General features: G+C 37.4%; 1 protein-coding gene across 1 annotated transcript in view; it reads right to left on the reverse strand.

The window, feature by feature from the left end:
- Window positions 1-2,316: 2,316 nt before the first annotated feature.
- The window catches only part of CRISP2 (cysteine-rich secretory protein 2), a 43,167-nt gene continuing 26,601 nt past the window's right edge, over window positions 2,317-18,882 (reverse strand). Inside the window, exon 7 of the mRNA XM_010192068.1 lies at window positions 2,317-2,444. Coding sequence (XP_010190370.1) covers window positions 2,317-2,444 — 128 coding nt within the window. The remainder of the gene's footprint in view (window positions 2,445-18,882) is intronic.

Raw genomic sequence — 18,882 nt, forward strand, 5'->3', positions numbered from 1 at the left:
AAAAAGCAGCACAATTCTGTAGATGCAACTTCAGCACATATCAACAAGCATATGCTAGTACCATGAAGGAAACAACTCACAGGACATCAGCATAAAAATTAAATTTGTGAAAATACAGTCAGAGAAAGGAGAAAAATATGTCATTCTGGATCTCAGTGAATGTCATACTACTTTTTCTTTACCCACCTATAGAAAACTCATTTTCAGAAGCATCTCAGCCTTTCCAGGGTACATGAACAACTGCGTGGAATGACCTAAGGTCTCGAAATCTGTACTGAGAAACAGTACATCCAGGTAACACTTCATCTCACCTGTTATTTCTTCTATTCAACATCAACAGGGAAGCAGAATCTTTTGAAATCCCCTGTGAAAGTAGAGGGTTAATGGCTGGATTCCCTGCAGTAGTCCAGCAGGATACACGATGTCCCAGGGCGGCACTTTGTGATGCAGAAGATGTTTTCCATGCTCAAACACCGTAGCTGGATATCCAGAGCACAAAAGCTGACTCTTTGGGCAGGGAGCACTCTCAGAAATCTCTGATAATAAAATCCTTCCTCCTTAAATATTCATTAGGCCATAGAGAAAGAGTGAAGAAAAATAAAGTGTGTATGTGTAAGGAGTTTTAACCCTCATCTCCTTGATTGTAAGAAGAAATTAAAGCTTGGAAAATATCCCAGAAAATACCAGTTTTGCCAAAATTATGTGTACTTCTGCAAGAGAACTGGGGTTTTATAGAATAGGATTTTCTGAGGAACACAGGTTTTGCAGGAAATTTTCATCTGGTTTTGGTTTGAATTACACTTTCTGTGAATATCACTGTGGTTGTAGGAAACTTAAATAGTTGCATACAGTCATGATGTTGAAACTGAGCTTCAGGCAGGTAGAAATCCAAGGCTACTAGAGTTAGCCATTGATATAATGAAATAAATATTGCCTTCATTTGGTAATATAAATTGTTTTTATAAAATTGCATTTTGGCCAACAGAGACAGGATGAAACAATGGAGGGGAAGAAACTGCTACCAAACTGTTTCAATATGTAGTGATTATTTATTTACCCAGTATTAGCTAAGAAATTTTGTGCACGTAAGTGTTAAAAACAGATCAGGTCAGGCCCAGATCTTCAACTTCTGGTAAAATAACCCCCCACGCAGGTATCAAAATGAAGAATCAATGCAGCTGAATGTCTGGGTATGGTTCCCCCTCTTGTGTTTCTAACTAGAATTGCAGCCCTATGGAAAACGGATTTTTCCCGGCCTAAACTAGCAAAGGAAGGTAGTAAGTGGGTTATAACTTGTAAATAAAAAACTTTGTAAATAAAAAAGCTATAAGGTGGTTCTGAAATACTGTTTTATCAATGTAATAATCTTGTCAGTCAGAGGCATGACTGTGATAATGCCCCTCACTTCTTGGGTCAAAAGGTTTCTCCAAATAATCAGTGCCACTGACAGATAGCAAATCAAAGTCCTCAGTTCTGGGTCAATAGAGATTCAAGGTCCTTTGGAATTGTGCCTTGAATTGGGGCTGGAAAGATATGAAATGAAAAAGTTTACTCAAGGAAATGCGTCATTAGAGCTGGTGGTCTGCCTGCAAACAGAGGTGGGAGAAGGCAACCTAAGGCCTTGACCCTAAGGCCTTGACTGTTGGTGCCAAATGAAAAGAAATATAATTTATCACTTGCATACACAGGTGTACCAGAAGCTTTGTGTTTAAATCACAGAGTAAAAATTGTCAGATTCACTGTATGCCTCTTATTTTGGCCGTACAAAAAGGTATCCCTTCTTTGCTTTGTCTTTCTTTTCCAGCTTCCTCCCCACCCACATAAAGTATCAAAGAGTCTTGAAATATCCATAAGGAATTTTCCAAATGAAAATTTAATTATAAATAACTTCAATGACAAGGTCTGTTTGTGAACTGGTGGAAAATTGTGTTTTTATTTAGCAGGAACACATTCCATTTCTAATCAAAGAAAAGGTAACAGAAGAAAGTTAAGTGAAATTTAACAAAATTTGCAAAAAAACACTAAAGTGTTTTTAAAATGTATTTCCTAGTAAAATGAAACACATCAGTGGTTGATCCACTGAAAGGAAAATAACAGAGTAGTACATTAGCAGCTTAAGCATGATTTCTACAAAGTCTAAACAGAGGTTGTTTGAGCTACTAGACTTATTTAGGAGATTAATAATGGTGAGATTTCAGAAAAAAAGTTACCTATAGATCAGACTGAGCTGATGCACTGAGGGTGGATACACTTCACACTGAGTTCTACTCTTCCCTAACAAGTCTCAAGGCAGCTATGAAGACATCCAGCAGGACATTATATGATCTGAGTGGTGCATTTACAGCTGGCAGGACACTTCCCCTTCACCATTGAATGGCTACAGCCAAACAAGGTTTTCAGATTGTTGCAGTTTGCAAAGGAATTTTGAAACTTGCAAGCATTGGCTAAAATGTAAGAGAGAGAAACAAAAACATGTAATATTAGATGAAAACCAAGTCCTGGTCTGATAGTTCTCTATTTTCAAAAATTTCCAAATGTTCATGTCCATATAGTCTTACTACTTTTGCTCTGCTGCTAAAATTGTTTGAATATTATTGAAATGGGAATGCAGGCAGAGAGTTGATATCCTGCAGTTCCCTACTGTTTGTACCCTTTGACTTGCTCGACATGATAGTCTGCAGAACCCAGGGGCCTGTGCACATCTTCATGTAAATGCAGATATGTGAAGCCTGACCAGCTTTTCTTGCCCTTAGAAGTACATCAAGACATTTTGTCTTGAGCTTTCCAGAAGAGGGCAGCAGAAGTTCGACACTGTGATGATGCACAACACAAGGTACCCGTTATCTCAGGACGGTTGAGGTTAGAGGGGATCTCTGGAGGTCATCTGGTCCACCACCCCTGCTCAAGATTGTTCCTGTTCTGGTGGCATATTTAACCACTCTTATTTCTGGGAGGAAAAGAAAGCTACAGTTCTAGGATCTCTCCTCCAGATTAGCAAGAGGTATGGATGAAAAAGTAAAATGCTACAAAGGAATAACATTATTATCTGGGGTAAACGGACACAAACTGGAACACAGGAGGTTCCACTTAAATTTGAGAAGAAACTTCTTCTCAGTGAGGGTGACAGAGCACTGGACCAGGCTGCCCAGAGAGGTTGTGGAGTCTCCTTCTCTGGAGACATTCAAAACCCGCCTGGACGCCTTCCTGTGTAACCTCATCTGGGTGTTCCTGCTCCGGCAGGGGGATTGGACTGGATGAGCTTTTGAGGTCCCTTCCAATCCCTAACGTTCTGTGATTCTGTGAAGCAATATTTTTTGTAAAAAGCAGGATACATCCACTTACTGCAAAGCCCTCTGTCACAGTGGCCGGGACAATCTGCACATTTTGGTCCACTTCTGTAAGGTGTAGCTATTTGCATTGCATTATTTCCTCTGAAAGTTGAAAGAAATACAACACAAGATGAAATCAATACTCAGCTCTGAGCTATTAACAGGAATTTATGTCATTTGTCACAATGAAAGGCATCCAGAAGTTTTTGGATAAAATTGTTTTCATAGACAGTCGTATTTTACTTTTGGATCTTCATAGAATATAAGAACCTTGATTTTAAATAGGAGAGACAATAATGTTTAGGAAAATAAGATTAATTAATTATTTGCACTTGTATAGCACTATCAGTTAAAGAATATTATGTGCTTCCTAGTTCTGCTTTTCTATTGGCTTTCTAGTGATTGTGGTTTATAAAGAAATAACCTCAGCTGCTGCCTTCTGACATGCAGCTGTTTCAGATGTGCTCTATATCTACGTGAATATTCATCTACTGTTGGCTTTCCCTTTGCATCTGAATTTCTTGTTTGTGGACAAAGTTATAGGATGACTTGTACATGATGTCTGATTCTGACAGAGACAGATCTTTTACTACTCATGGTAAAATTTCCCTAGTATCTGTTTCAATGTGAAATTAAATAAATGTTACTGTTTAACCTGATACTAAACCCACAATCCACATTAGTATTTTCAAAATTATAAATGGTTAAAATAAACTGTAACAATTTTATCCTACATATGACCAATAGATCACGGGCGTTTTTGAAAAGCTGTGCAGAATTATCACATCTTAAATGAGTAAAGATGCAGTACGTACGAAGGGCAGTATTGGCAAACATAGAAGTAGCTGAACTGGCTTTTAGGACAGTAGGCAACTGCACACCCAACCTGGTAGCTGTTGTACCAGATTAGCTGTAGAACAAAAAATAAACATATTATTTTAGAGTCATGTTTTATTAAATTCTCATCAGAGAGTTCACAAAATAACAGAACCAGAAGACAATTTTTTGTTTGTCTACTTAGCTTTTAAGTTTACAGTTTACCTCTCAAAAAAAAAAAAAAAAATTAGAAAATGAGTTAACTATGTCCTCCAGTTTCCAACTGTTTTTGAACAGAGTTTCTGGAGGGAAGTTGAGTTTAAATTCAAACATTTTCATCATAGATATTTTGCTTTGACATTTCTTAATCAGGTATTTCAATGCCTATATTAAAAATATTTATTTCTAAATTAAAGCTATTGAATTTATTTTTTTTTCATAGAATAATATTTATCTTCCGGACAGCTCTTCCAAAATACTGGTTCAATTGCCTCAGAATTAGCTGAAAAAGAGTTTTAATTTATCATTCATCTTTGGATCAGTGTGTGAATGATAGACAATGGTTTGATGACAGTGATTTTTATTTTTTTTCTGTGATAAATATCTCCTAGCTCTCTTAAATGTACCCTTGTAATTCTAGCATATGGCTGCAGTTTGTTTCAGTTCTCCATACCTGACTATAGTTCTCGATATTGGCATTTTTTGCGGTTGCTCCAAATCCATACTTGAAATTGGAGGACTGACTGTACCAGACTTGAATTGCTTCAGCCCACGTTTTTGGGTAAGATGATAGTAATATATTCTCACCGCAGGTGACACCTGAAGTAGAAGTAAGTCTATTTTATTACTTAGACAAGCAAGCTGAAGGGTGGGAGGTAGGACAGATGGGTTGTAGCTACATTCTAAAAAAACCTCTACAATGACAACCAATTTGTCCTGTGATTTTAAGAAGAGGACAGAACACCTCATCCTATGAAGACTGCAGGAAATGTTACTCTGATTTTGGTGAGCTTTCAGTCACAGATACTTACTTGACTACAAAACGTTACACAAAATTTCTGTACTTGGTCATACCAACAGTCATCTGTTGCAATGTCTTGTCTCCAGCAGAAGCCAAAAGTGAACACTTAAAGAAAGGTACAAAAATAGGACAAGCATCCCTCTCCCTCTAGTTCCAAGAAGTTGTCTTTCAGGGTATCTCACTGACAAAGATGGTTTTTTTGTGTTTAGCAATCCTCAAAAGATATTCCACAATAGATTAAAAGTTATCCTTATTTCTAGTGCACATGCACAGAGGTCATCTGCAAATTGTCATTAACCCATCAGCTTAGGCTCCATATTTGTCATGTACCATTAAGGACTCTCTGATCTCTTGGACTGATTTTCATCATACACTTATTCGCCCATTTTTGAGCATTTTTGGCAGCTTTCTCACTCCACACCTGAAAGACAAAAAGGAAGAGGTATCCGGGTCACAGATAGGTTAGTACAGTCCATGAAGGAGAAGACATAAAATGAGGAATGAAGTGGGCATTTTATACTGAATGCTTCCATGATCTTCAGCAGAAAGCAGAGTCATGCCAGTTTACACTACTGAGGCATGGGAACCACATTTCTTCACCTTTTAAAGGTTGCAGAGCCATATATTCTGTGCAGTATCACACAGTCCTGATCTCCAGATGGTCCTGATGAATACGACTTTTTTAACATACTGTTGCCTTCTTTTACCTATTTAACTTTGCAGGGTGCAGTGTACTAAAGTATATAAAACTGATTTTTCAGTTCAGGCACAGCTGAAATGAAGTGATAGACACCAGCTGGAATATGAACGCGGGGAATGTTTGCAAGTCTTATCGCACGGGCTTAACCAGCTCATCTGCCCATGGGATGGGGATAACAGAGAATATGAGAGATGACAGGGATGGGAGAAGTGATGGCCAAAGCAAACTCAGCTGAGGACACTGCATTTTGTACCTTATCCTTGGTGTAAAAGTTTTCCCTGAAAAAGCTTACAGTTACTGTCTATTGCAATGTGCAAACATAAGGCAAGAACTTGTGATTCACAGTGCAGGCTATGTTAACATAGGTTTGACAGCAATAAATAGATGAGGTGGAGGCAAACCTGTGTTCACAGTTCCTGTAGGCAAATAACCCTAGGCATGGAATAGTTCCTGCATTGCTTAATTGAATTCATCTAAGTGGAAAAACTAAGATGTGTTGCTTAGGAGTGAGGCTTTGAACAGCACTCATGACAAGTCCTGAGACCTTTGGAATGATTTTATAAGTGCTTGCAGCATCAAGTTGTGCAAAATTAAGCATGAAGGCTGCAGAAATAAAAGGATAAAATTCTGATTCCTTCATCTCAATGCTACAGCATTTTTCCTGCCCTCTGTTCACTGAGTGTGGGTTGTTTAGAAGGCTACTGTCATCTGCTAACGATGGGGAAAGCAGGCTAGTTGCAACGCATAACTTACCATCTTCAGCATGTTCCTGGCTGTGGGAACTACAGATCTCCGTATTTCATTGTGTTGCTCAAGGATCTGTTTTTGGTTGTTAAACTTATGATAAAAGGTGGAAAGGTCCACTCGTTTAATCTGAAAACTCTGGAAAAAAATAGCAATTAAGGTTGCAGTAATCACAAGTTTAATAAGCAAGATAAATTATGAGTTTCTTGTCAAATTAAAACTTTTTTGAAATTCCTAACTACCCCTTGGTTCTTCTATTCTTATAATTGCTGTTTTTTTCCTCTTCATTCCCTGGTTTGAACTGGACTTGTCATTAGGACACATGACCTTAAATGAAATTAGTAGAGAAGTTTTCTACCTTCAGATATCTCCACATCAAGCATGAAGAAATCTTACTTTGGAACCAAATCTCAAGATTAGCTTTGACCTCTTGTGTACACTAATAAAGTCCCTAGCTCTTGTCACTTGTGAGCTTTGGAAATAAGTGAAGCTGGATCAGAACTTAGGACTGTTTGCAAACCATCTTCTGAAATACTGAAGTTCAAGAAAATCATGAATGATTTAGACATTCCCTTGCATAGTAATGTCAGGTCATGAATCCTTGCAGAGAAAAAGAGTTACAATGCTTATGTTGTAGTTTTCAGACTAAAACATCCCTCAGGAAAAGATTCTTCCCACTTAATGATTAGAAATGAGACATCACAATCTAAGCTAGACACCTTCACTCTTATTGTCACTACTGAAGAGTGCAGAGGTCACTCATCCCCCAAAGTCTGGACTCCTTTATGGGACTGGAAGAACCATTCTCTACAAGTAACTCTTTCTCCTTCCTTTGTAGAGAAAGCTTGACAGATATCTGGACAACTAATACTTTGATACTTAAGTGAGTGAGATGAGTTCTGCCATTGGTGTAGTGGTCTCTTTTGTAGGCAATGATTCATCTTATTTAATTTTAGGTATCTATGCCATAGATGTAACTATCTAAAAGTTGTATCAGTTTGCCTTTATGGTAACTGAGAAAAGCATAAAATGAGAGATAATAAATTCTGAGTTGTCCAAGTAATATGGATGAATCCCACTATTTTGCCTTCAGGGCTCAAATTGAGGTTTTAAAGGCTATGATTTGTGGCCTAAAATGGCACCTAATGTCATTTGAAATGCCCAGAGTGCCCTGCGTAGTCTCAGACTGTTTCTCCAGAAAAGCATAGTTTGTAAAGCCACCAATTCATATCTTAGATACTCTAGAGAGTCTCAAGCTGCACTAAGACACTCCTGTTTGGGCAACTGAACCTACCCTAAGAGGTTGTACATCTTGCTAAACTTATGAGATTTACAGTGGTAGAAATAACGTCTCAGCCAGTTATATTAGGCTGCTGCTATATTCAGGTAAAGGAAACAAGCAAGTTAGAGCATAGTTCACCCAAGATTTATTGAAAAAAGAGAAGACTGTCATTGCTGAATTAGTTATCTCTTTTCATTCATTATTAAGCAGATCTTGATAAATAGCTCACATTCAAATATCTACTTCATAGATATTTACATCTTACAAGATCAATCCTCTCTAGGGAGAGGTGAAGACCAATTTCTGATACTTAGTTAGCCTATTTTAGAACAACATCAGTTCATATATTTTGAGAAAACGTATTTTTTAAAATTATTCTTGTGAAGAGATGAATATTTTAATAACCAGAAGTAATATTTTAATACAAAAATCTGAGGAAAACTAGCATTCATCTTTATTGTGGAAAGGACATGTTAGCAATAATTTGAACCCTGAATAGTAAAGCTCTGGAGATCACTAGACCAGACTATACCATGCCAGATATCTATACAGTGTGCTTAGATATGGCTCTCTTAATAGATGAATGCTCCTACCTGTCCATCAGATTGGTGTAGCAAAGCAGCCAGGAAAATGATTCCAGTTAGTAGATCCATTTCTACAGAGAAGAAAACCAAACAGCAACAAAAAACAAAACCCATTAATCTCTGTTGCATAGAGTTTGTGGTGTAATGTGGTTTATGAGCAAGACACAAAACTGTTGCAAAGCCAAGCCTGCCACATAGAAGATTATTTTAGCTGATGCTTAATGCAGTTGAACGTGCTGGAACTGTGCAAATGGGTGTCTGATGGTGCATGGGCACCACTAGCTTGTACAGAAAGAAGACTTCACCTTGCACTGAGAGGTGCAAGGACCATAAGTAGCATAAAGTTGCTTGTTTGTTAGAACAGATGGATCAACCCCCTCCTGACTTCTTTATTCAAGGTATCTTAAATTTGCATTATTCCCTTCATCTTTGCTTCCTTGTATAGAAAAAGAAAGCTCATTAATTTGTTCAGTAGGTTCACATCAGTAGGGTCCTGCTCAAGCAAACATCATTCATATTGAGAACTGGTATTTTGCAGTGGAGCACTGAACACATCAACAATTGTTTCCTCATTAAATCAACCTCATAATGGCTCAAGAAAATGGTAGTGATCATTCTCAAGTTACATCTGACACCTAGACATGAACAACGCCTACAGGGAATAATATTGACTTTTGTCCTCTGACTGCTAAGATACCTTATAGAAGCAAATACCACAGTATGTACACACACAGTCTGAAACCCACTCATATTCATGGAATGTTTTTTCTGCACATCGGAAGAAGCAAATGTTATGTATCTTTGCATTACTGAGGATATACAGGAAATCATGTCTTTTTGGTTAGTAAAAGTAAAGACATGGTAAAATCCCAAGGAAGAGTAACTTTGAGCTCACAGGTTACCTTAAAACAGACTGAAGCAAGCTAGGAAAGTAGAAGTAATAAAAACTGTTAAACATAATATACCTTACAGCTGGCCTCTGAGAAAAAATTACAGTATGAGTAGTATAATGTCATGATATGGCTTGATGTAGCAATACTCTTGCCAGGATCTAGCTTTGAGTTTGAAAACGACTTCTTCTGAATTTAGATGTTAATAACTGCAGGCATAGCTGGAAACATTCATCATTTTGACAACACAGGACTTTCCAGTAAGACTGGAGATCAACCAGAGAACAGAGATGGACCATATAATTTTTACCTTATTTTCAGCCAGCTGATAAAGTTTTCAAGGCATAGCAGGTTTGAATGTTTGTAAGAGTGGGAATATTTGTTATTACAGTTACTTTATTTTTTTCCTACACTCCCCAAGTTTACATCTGTAACTTTCATTTTGTAAAAAAAAAAAATCACTCTGCATTAAGAAAAAAGATCAGCTTACTGCATACTATAGGATACAGTAGACATTTTAATATTGTATATACCTGAAAGCTTGGATAGACAGTTAACAATTCTAGATGGCTAAATTCTGAGTTCAGCTGTACTAATATATCCCAATACTCAGCTGAAATAAATTCAATGAAACAATAATTCAAATGACATTAGAAAAATATTTCCTGTGATTGACTGCCCTCTGCAAAATGGATTAATTTAGGTTTGCCTTTTAAGAATGAGTGAAAGTGTTACCTCTTGATCTAAAGAAACATGGGAATTAGACTTCACTGAAGCCATTTCTCACCCAGACAGGTGGAAATTGTGCTTTCTATACAGAAAGTATGATTTATTTTTAAATTCTTTCTTTGGGATTATTATAAGCAGATATTTTCTTTTAATTATCACATTTGGTACAACTTAGATATTAATTACATTAGCCTTTGTAACACAGTGCCCAATCAATACTGATTGAATGACTCTATGGACAAAATCTCTAACATTGGAATTAAATTCTGCATACATTACCTTAGTCCAGCCAGAATCCTTCTGTATCTTAGGAAGAGTGGGAAGAATGAGAGGCTTTCCTCACTCTAGGTTTGTTTATATATATGTGTATGCCTTCCCTTCTCTTTCCATGTCAATATTTATTTGCTGATAATGACATCAGCTGTGGGGCTGCACATTTCAGAAGAAAAACCTTTCTTAAGAAACAGGTGACTGAAAATTAACTAACTCAACTGCACTGTTCTGCCTTTTTTTTGCTTGTTTACTGAGCAAGGAAAGAGAGAAGATAAAAGGCTTCTCCTTTAGCAGCACTTTGACTTTGCCAAAATACTTGTAGTCACAAAATATGCTCACAAAATGAAAGCTGGAGTTTAGGGACAGCTGCTTTGAAATTGTCTTTTCTGGATCTGGCAGAAAAAGTGGAATAAATATTTTGAGGCAGAGACATAGGTCAGCAACTCACTTCACAGCCATGCACAGAATGACCTGCACATGGGGCAACGCAGTGATATCTTCTTCCAAGTGGTTCCTGAACTTCCATTTGCTAAATAAAATCCATATTGACTAGCTCACTTAGGTTAAAAAGCTGTGGCAGTAAGTGTTATATACACACAATTTACCCCACGTGTTGTGCAATACAACTACCTGAAAAGAGCTTGTAGCAAGGTGGGGGTCGATCTTTTCTCCCTGGTAGCTAGTGATAGGATGAGAAGAAATGGCCTCAAGTTGTGCCAGGGGAAGGTTTGATTGGAAATTAGCAAAAATTTCTCCACTGAAAGGGTTATCAGACAGTGTAATGTGCTGCCCAGGGAAGTGGTGGAGTCATCATCCCTGGAGATGTTTAAAAGATGGGTAGATGAGGTGCATAGAGACATGGTTTATTAATGGGCAGGTTATGGTTGGATTTGATGATCTTAAAGGTCTTTTCCAACCAAAGGACTCTAGGATTCTACCTTCTCCCCTGACAGTCTGAAGGGATGTGTGTTACGTGTTTGCTTCTTGGCTCCAGTGCAGCATCACTCAGCTCACCTTTCCTTTTTCAGAATATTTCTTCCACTCATTTATAAGGTAATATCACAAAGTCAGCTTTGACAGGTCCTCAATGCTCAACTCTGCTCTATTTAAACACAGCCTGTCTTGCTTCCTTCTGTGCTGTCTGCTGACTTTCAGAAGGCATAAAAGATCTGCCCATCTCCTCATTCTTTTCTTGTCTTTCCCTTCTTTATCCTTGCCTTTACCGTGTTTTCTTGCACCATTTTTATTATTCTCTGTCGAGGTTGCTGTCCATAGCTCAACTCAATATTGTTTCATTGTTTCCTGTTTTCTGCAGATATATGCTGTTGCCAGCAATTTAATATTGGATTATAATTCCTTCCTAACACAGCTGCTTTTGTTCTTTAGTTGTATAACGGGCAGCACTACGGGAAATCACTTGTGATAACGTCTCCCACACCCTTCCATGTTCGGAGATAAGGGCAAGGCTGCTTTTACACCTGAAGTGCTTGTGACAACTTTGATGAGACCAGAGTTATCATCATAGAAAGCCTAAGAAATTAGCAACCATAGTTGTTCAGACTGCATCTCTGTTAACTGTGAGGAAAGACAGTCTAGCATCTCCAAATACTCAATATCCTGGGAGATAGCTGCATTATTTTACCCCATCCACTGTAGTCAGTAATTTTCATTAATTTTCTGCAGTCACCTGAGCTTTATTTGTATTGTTAAAATGAAATAATACTACTGCAAGTATTTCTTTAAGCATGCCACACCTGTTTAAATAGTGAAACCAGTTTGTTCTGTAAAGAATATCTGTCAGATATGCTACACTTCATGGGTAAAATACTTGGGAAGAAAACAAATAAAACTGACATCCGGGACCATGGTAGAAAGAGTAATTTAGCATATCAATTCCATTTTCCTCATGTGGATTACTCAAAGGGGTGGAGTAATTAAAAAAAGAAAAAATCCATGGGTTTCTGCAAATGTATGTATGTCTTAAAAAATCTACTGAAAGTTCTTTAAAAAAAATTGACTTGAGAGATTCGGCTGTGGAAGTTCTTCTAGCTTTTATATAAAACTGAACTACAAGAATCTGATTTGAGCTCAAGCAATGAAGGCAAAATTCCAATTCCTAATATTTTTCAGTTCCTCTGAGGTCAATGACAGCTTAACTTGTGCCTTGGTTAAAATTCATGTCATTCTGTGTGGTTCAGGCTTTGCATACATCCTTTTCTTAGCTGTACAAAACACCTTGCAGACCTGATCCATTTAGCTACCTTCTTTATTCAAAAAGGAACATTATTAATTTCTTCCACAAAACCAAACTCACCTTCCACTCCAGATGAGTGCATGAATTCTATAATTCTATGTAGGTTAAAATTATTATTAGGAGATAATCCACAGGCTAATAACTCAAACAGTTACTGTCATATGGAGGTAGGTGCCACAAAAAACCACAAAGCTTGTCCAGGCAAAGGCAAGGCCCATAAATGCAGAAGCTATGAGTATCTTTGAAGACTACCAGGGTTTTGAGATGCTGGGTGTAGATGACTTGCAAGTTGAAAATTTTGAGTACAGCACCATGATAATACCACAGGAATGTTTTTGGACTGGATGAGGTGTGTTCAGACAGCAGGAGAGCAGGTAGAGCAAGTCTACCCCTTCCACAGAAACACACTGTTCAATGCCTGCCCTCAATCTGTGTTGAGCAAGTACAAGTCTACCTTATTTGGCTAACCTATCACTTCTTATTACCACGACATTTGGAAATCCCACTTAACATGTGTCAATTTGCTAGTTTTATTGAATAAACATTTGACTACCAGATTTGAAATGGGATTCAACTTCCTTATGCTGGCTGTTGAGAAATTAAGCATCTACTCCAGGCTGACTACGTCAGCTCTCAGCTCTCAGTGGACAAGGCAGATGTAAGCAGTAGGTCTCTCTTTCCATTGGAAGTCAGGTATCTCAGGTACATGGAATAAATTAGAGGTGTATGAAGTAGGAGCTAAACATGCTAACAAGCAGTCCTACCATGTCCCTTTCACTTGCTTCCCTTTTGTGGGAGAGGATGAGACGCCTTCAGATGTTTTGAGCATGAGGATGTATTTTTTTTAAGCTCTCCTGCTTCTGCAAAACCCCAGATTTCTCAAGCAAATGGAGACAGCATTGACAGCCATACAAAAATTGTAGTCATTGCTGTTAAACTACTGCTAGCACCCGTTCTTTGGACTGTATAAAAATATTCATCCTGAAGCAAAAAATCTGGGTCTAGATCCTCCACAGAGGATTCCCTCTGTTAAAGGAATTCAACTTTTGATGGTGCCCAGATGATGGAGTAAATGCCCTAGTGATTGCAATAAGTCTCCTTTCATGACACTGTGAATCTTGAAACTACTGCTTAGTGACTACACATAACCAAGGAAAAAACCCTAAAAAACTAAATGAACCAACAGTAATTGTGCATAAACATGGTATAATGAAATAATTTTAAAAATTGTCAACTCAAAACTTAGAAAGGCCAATTCCCTCCCTTCTGTCCCCAGAACAGGATCTGTTATAAATAGGCTGTGTCTTTGTAGTCCTACCATTCAAAAACTGCTCTTAAAATCTAACATATCAAAATATATTAAAAAAAATTTTTGAGGGTGGAAGTTATTTGCATGAAGCCCAGAATGGATCAGCAAATGATTCAATTACTAAAATCATACACTTTTCATATCCAAGCTCAATATGTGCATGTGTTCATGCTCTTTCAGTCTTCTCTGTTGAAATGTGGCAAAGCAGAGCAATGCAAAAATGCAGCATTGTTCTTTTTTAACTGCATACAGATTGGCACTTCAGCCACAGTTTAGATCTTGCAATTAATTAGAAATACTTTCTAAATCTATACTATGGGACATCAAGGATCTGCCTCCAGAAAAAAAAAAATCTGGGGTAAAATTAAATTCAACTCCAGGGACAACTCAATAATGTATTTGAGCTACTCTTTTTCATCTGTCTTTGTTCTATATAGCTAAAAACCACTTTTAAAGTCACCTTTAGGAAGCATTATATCTAATACATTTAAAATGTTAGATTAGGATAACAGAAACTATCAGATACAGGCAAATGAGACAGATAAGCTACGTTCATTCAATCACATTTCTCCCATAAGATAAATAAACCAATACCTGTTGTAAGTGAATGTTAACAACAATGATGTGGAAGGATGCAAAGTGAATGCAGAGGACTTCAGCGTGGAAATTTAATGTGGAACAACAGATGCATGCCTTTTTGTTTGCTACATGTATTTGCTGGGAGAAGGTATTTTTCTAATCTAACTATAGTGACAACAATGTGGGAACTTTTACAGTGGATTCTTTAAAAAAATGTCAGCCCTATATTCATTCCATCTATAAGCATTTCAACCTTCCCATACACTTGACTTACAAGTATACCAAAGACTCATTGCAGATGTCACAGAAAGAATGTTGGTCTTTTTGTAACTGTGACCCATTGGTAAAAAATATCTTGATCTTGCTGAGACTAAAAAGCATGTTAAAATGTAGAAGAAAACAGGAAAATCTGATTTGCAGGTCAGTGAATCCTGCATGGACCATTCTATTGGACTGGTTGCAGCAAGCAAATCAGAAACACTTGGAGCAGTGAAAACAAGTATTAAATCAATCTCCTTTTGAAATCACAATAGCCTAGCATGAAGAATTGTTTGGAAATGATCTTGCTGATGAATTGCAGTTTGACTTATAATAATTAATGAACTAACTGCATTTGGCCACAAGCTTGTTTTTGGAGCAGCATCTAACCTCTATTGTAATACATAGAGGTTATAACACTGAAATGGGAAACTGCTCAATAAAAGATGGATCTAACCTGCATTACTAGAGGGTATGTTACAGACCCATTCAAAGCATATCTGAACTGGGAGGACTTTCCAAACTCCAGGCTGAAGCAGAGCCATTCCACAGTCAGGCATGCAGAAATCACAAAGCTAGATGGGAAAAAGGCAAAGAGGGAGTATTTAATTGTGTGAAACAGGTCCTGAGAAAAAAATGCTGTAAAAGGAGGCCTAGATTTATGGTTTCTGTAATGTTTTTCACTTTTAGAGACATGATCTGATAGAAAATGTACACACAGTCCAGGAAGCAGAACCTGAACATTCTGTTCCGTAATGAACTGAAGAAAAATAATTGGTAAGAAAAAAAATATTTCCTGTCTGAAACTGATACACGTCTTTTACAGGTTATTCACACTAGTAGCAACGATATCTAAGCGTATGTGCTTACGTTAGAGATTTTCTGTGATCAAGGTGGGGAAAAGCAAATACATAAATGAATGGACTCTTTTGAAAGAAGTCATAAAATATAGTTGTGTGTAAATAAAAGAGGTTATCTAAAATGTAGGTTTCTACATATGAGCTACTTATCCCAACAGAGGGAAGGAGATCTTCTAGGTTAGTGGAGACTTAAGTCTAACTGCAGCCTATATGGAGGCATTTGGCTCTATTTCATATAAAATAAGATGTCCAAGCACCCTTGCAGTGCTCTAAGATTTTATAAAGGACATATGGAAGACCCATGCTCTTACAAATTGTAGCTGGAGGCCTGACAGGATACTCTGAGGCATCTCAGTAGGTTCTGGACACCCATCTTTCCCTCAGGAAAGTCTTATCTCACACTAAGATGTCTATTTTTTGACAGGTTTATTATGTCTCAAGTTCTGTTAACTTCCTTGACCTAGGTCAACCGAAGAGAGAAAACTGGAGTGGTTTTTTGGAAATGCCAATCTTGTTGATTCAGGTGAATCTCCTGTTGAAAAGCAGATGAGATCAGTAGTACTCAAGGCATCCCTGTTTTTTTAAATTTGTACATCTATACCTTTTATTTCATGGCTTGAAATACTGTTGTTATGATTCCATGTACCCATCGCAGTCATTTGATAACTAGGGTAGAATTCAACTTACTAAATTTTATATATCTATAGTGTAGCTGCCTTCATCTAAATTAATAGTCACTGGAGAAAGACAGTCACTTCTGAGATGTGATGCACTTTGCCCTGAAAGTCTCACCCTAAACCAGATCTCATAAATTGTCTTTTTCAGAGCTAGGTAGATACTGTTACTTTCTGCTACTGGAAAGGGATTAGAAGCACCCAACCATGATACATGAAATCCTGCTTGATTCTCTCTGTTTTAATAGAGAAGACATAGCAGCTTTTAACAGAGTCTCCCAAAAGAGGTTTATGCATTATTTTGAGGAAGTTTTTCTCCCCTATTGATATCAACTCTGCAGCATCATGGTTAAGACATTCCCCTAGGAAGCAGTGTAGATGCATTGCTTTACAGATTGCAAACCCTGCACAGATATAGGTGTCCAGAGTGGCTATGGATGCCATGTAGGTCTTCCCTGGCCTCTTCCTTCTATTCCAGAAGTGATAGACCTTCCAGAAAAGAAAGACTTCCAGAAGGTCTCTCACAAGCCATCTGCCAGCTGCACACAGAGGTGCTATAGATGCTGGGTCATTTGATATGGCATTAGACACTTATGTTCAGGCATCTTAACCACTTCCAGAAGTCAATAAAGAGGGGATAAAGAGAGTATGTGTTCATGAGTGCAAGCCACTTCAAATCCCAATGACATGAGGATTAGGGCACTTTTCCAGTGTGCTCAGACAGGGGAGGGATCCATCTAAGTTTCCTACATAGTGGGTGAAGTATTTTATTTGGGTAACTACTAACTGTGAAGGAGATGGAGATTCAAGAACTGCTTGGACTTCTCTTTGTCTCTAATTTTCACACAAATAACCTGAATTAAGCACCTTGCTTTCAATTGAATGAAGCCATTCAGACTGAATCTTGTTTTTCCCAATATGTTGGAGAAAGTGGAAAAGAAATGTTATGTTTTTTTATTTCAAATGAAATCCCACCTCTAGGACCCTGGGTGACCTGCAGGATAAAAGCTTCAGAAGAGTTACAATTATTTTAATCATCTTTACAGAATCAAACACTTCATTTCCAGAGTCTGAGCCTTAATTTTGAATTTGTCTGTCTTAAAGAGACTCTTTAAAAGTAATTTGTTTTTTATTTTTTACAATTGGTTTGACACTTCAATTAACAAATATGGATATGGCCTGATTACAGATCCTCAGGCCCTTTTTCAGTAATGCTTCAGATTCATATTTCCCTTTGAGAATTCTTTGTTATAGTACAACCCAAGACAACCTTCAATTCATCTGTGGTGAGAGAGGTTTGGGAGTAGAATTGTTGTAAAAATTTTTACAGGTAGGAGAAAGAAACAGTCTGTATCCAGATCTGAAATAACTTCCAGCCAATTGTTTTAAGCACTTTGTCAAAGAATGATCTCATAATCTTGGGGAAGCAGCCCTCTGGACACAAAATTTATATGTCTGTTTTTTGAGAGCACTTAAGAGCAGCCACAGGAGTCCCTGGATGGTGACCTTTTCAGACTTCTTGTTTAAAGGCAATTAAATTTCTAATACTGCCATTTAAAATATTTTAGGGAAGTCTTTAAGTTTTGGCTATAACTTTCTGCTACAGCTGCTTGGTGATTTTTTCCCTTTCTCTTATTTGTCCTGTCATGTTTTAAGGATTGTTACTTTATGAAGGAGAAATATTGATTTATGCATCATCTGTTTTTGGAAATATGTGCTACAGTGTATGGGTCACCCAGGACTCTGTCTTTGATTGTTATTGTATTGTGTGTGGTATCTTAGTCTGATCATCTGTTCATGTTGGTCTGGTCAGTCCTTCCCCCTCAAAAATGAAGAATACATATAACTTTTAGTTCTAGTTACTCAGACTGCTTCCTGCTATTTTTTTCCTGGATCTTAATGGTCTTACAATCACCTTGAGAAACTGAGGAAGGTTTTGATATAATATGTGGACCAAATGTAACCTCAGTAATATTCCCATTGCCTGAGGTAATGTGCCGCTCTAGGTGGAGAATTTATGCTGTTGGCATTATTACAGCTGTACATTTCTAGTTTGAAAAGTACACTTAAAATTTCAAATATCTGCAATAAGTAAGCTACTTGCTTGCTTACGCAGCCATGTAATGTTTAAAATTATCATGCAAATTACTTAACCCAACATAAAGTTTAACTCACACATCACTGTTCTAAAAAAACTGTGCTAGAAATTTCCAGAAAGTGCAGTCTAGTTGTTACATACTGAGTCATCTTTGCACTAATATTTGCATAAAGATATATTATAAATTTCTTTGGAATATCAGTACATCAACTTAGCACTTATTGATGGTGAACAGAATGAAATTATTATCTTACAGATCTTGCTAACAGAATGGTGGTTAATTTTTTCCAGAGCAAAACTCATCTTTTTTGATGTCTCATCCATTTTAAACTTTCAGGTCAATTTTTGGCATGCTGTGTTCTAGCTTGCTGTCTTCCAGTTCACATTCACGTACTTTGTTATTCTGTTGTCTCATCTTTTATTAGAGAAGATAACATTTACAATTTATTAGGCTCTTTTCTGAATTCCAATCCCATGCCCTA

The sequence above is a fragment of the Mesitornis unicolor genome, unplaced genomic scaffold (genome assembly GCF_000695765.1).
Source record: "Mesitornis unicolor isolate BGI_N332 unplaced genomic scaffold, ASM69576v1 scaffold10539, whole genome shotgun sequence".
NCBI lineage: Eukaryota > Metazoa > Chordata > Aves > Mesitornithiformes > Mesitornithidae > Mesitornis > Mesitornis unicolor.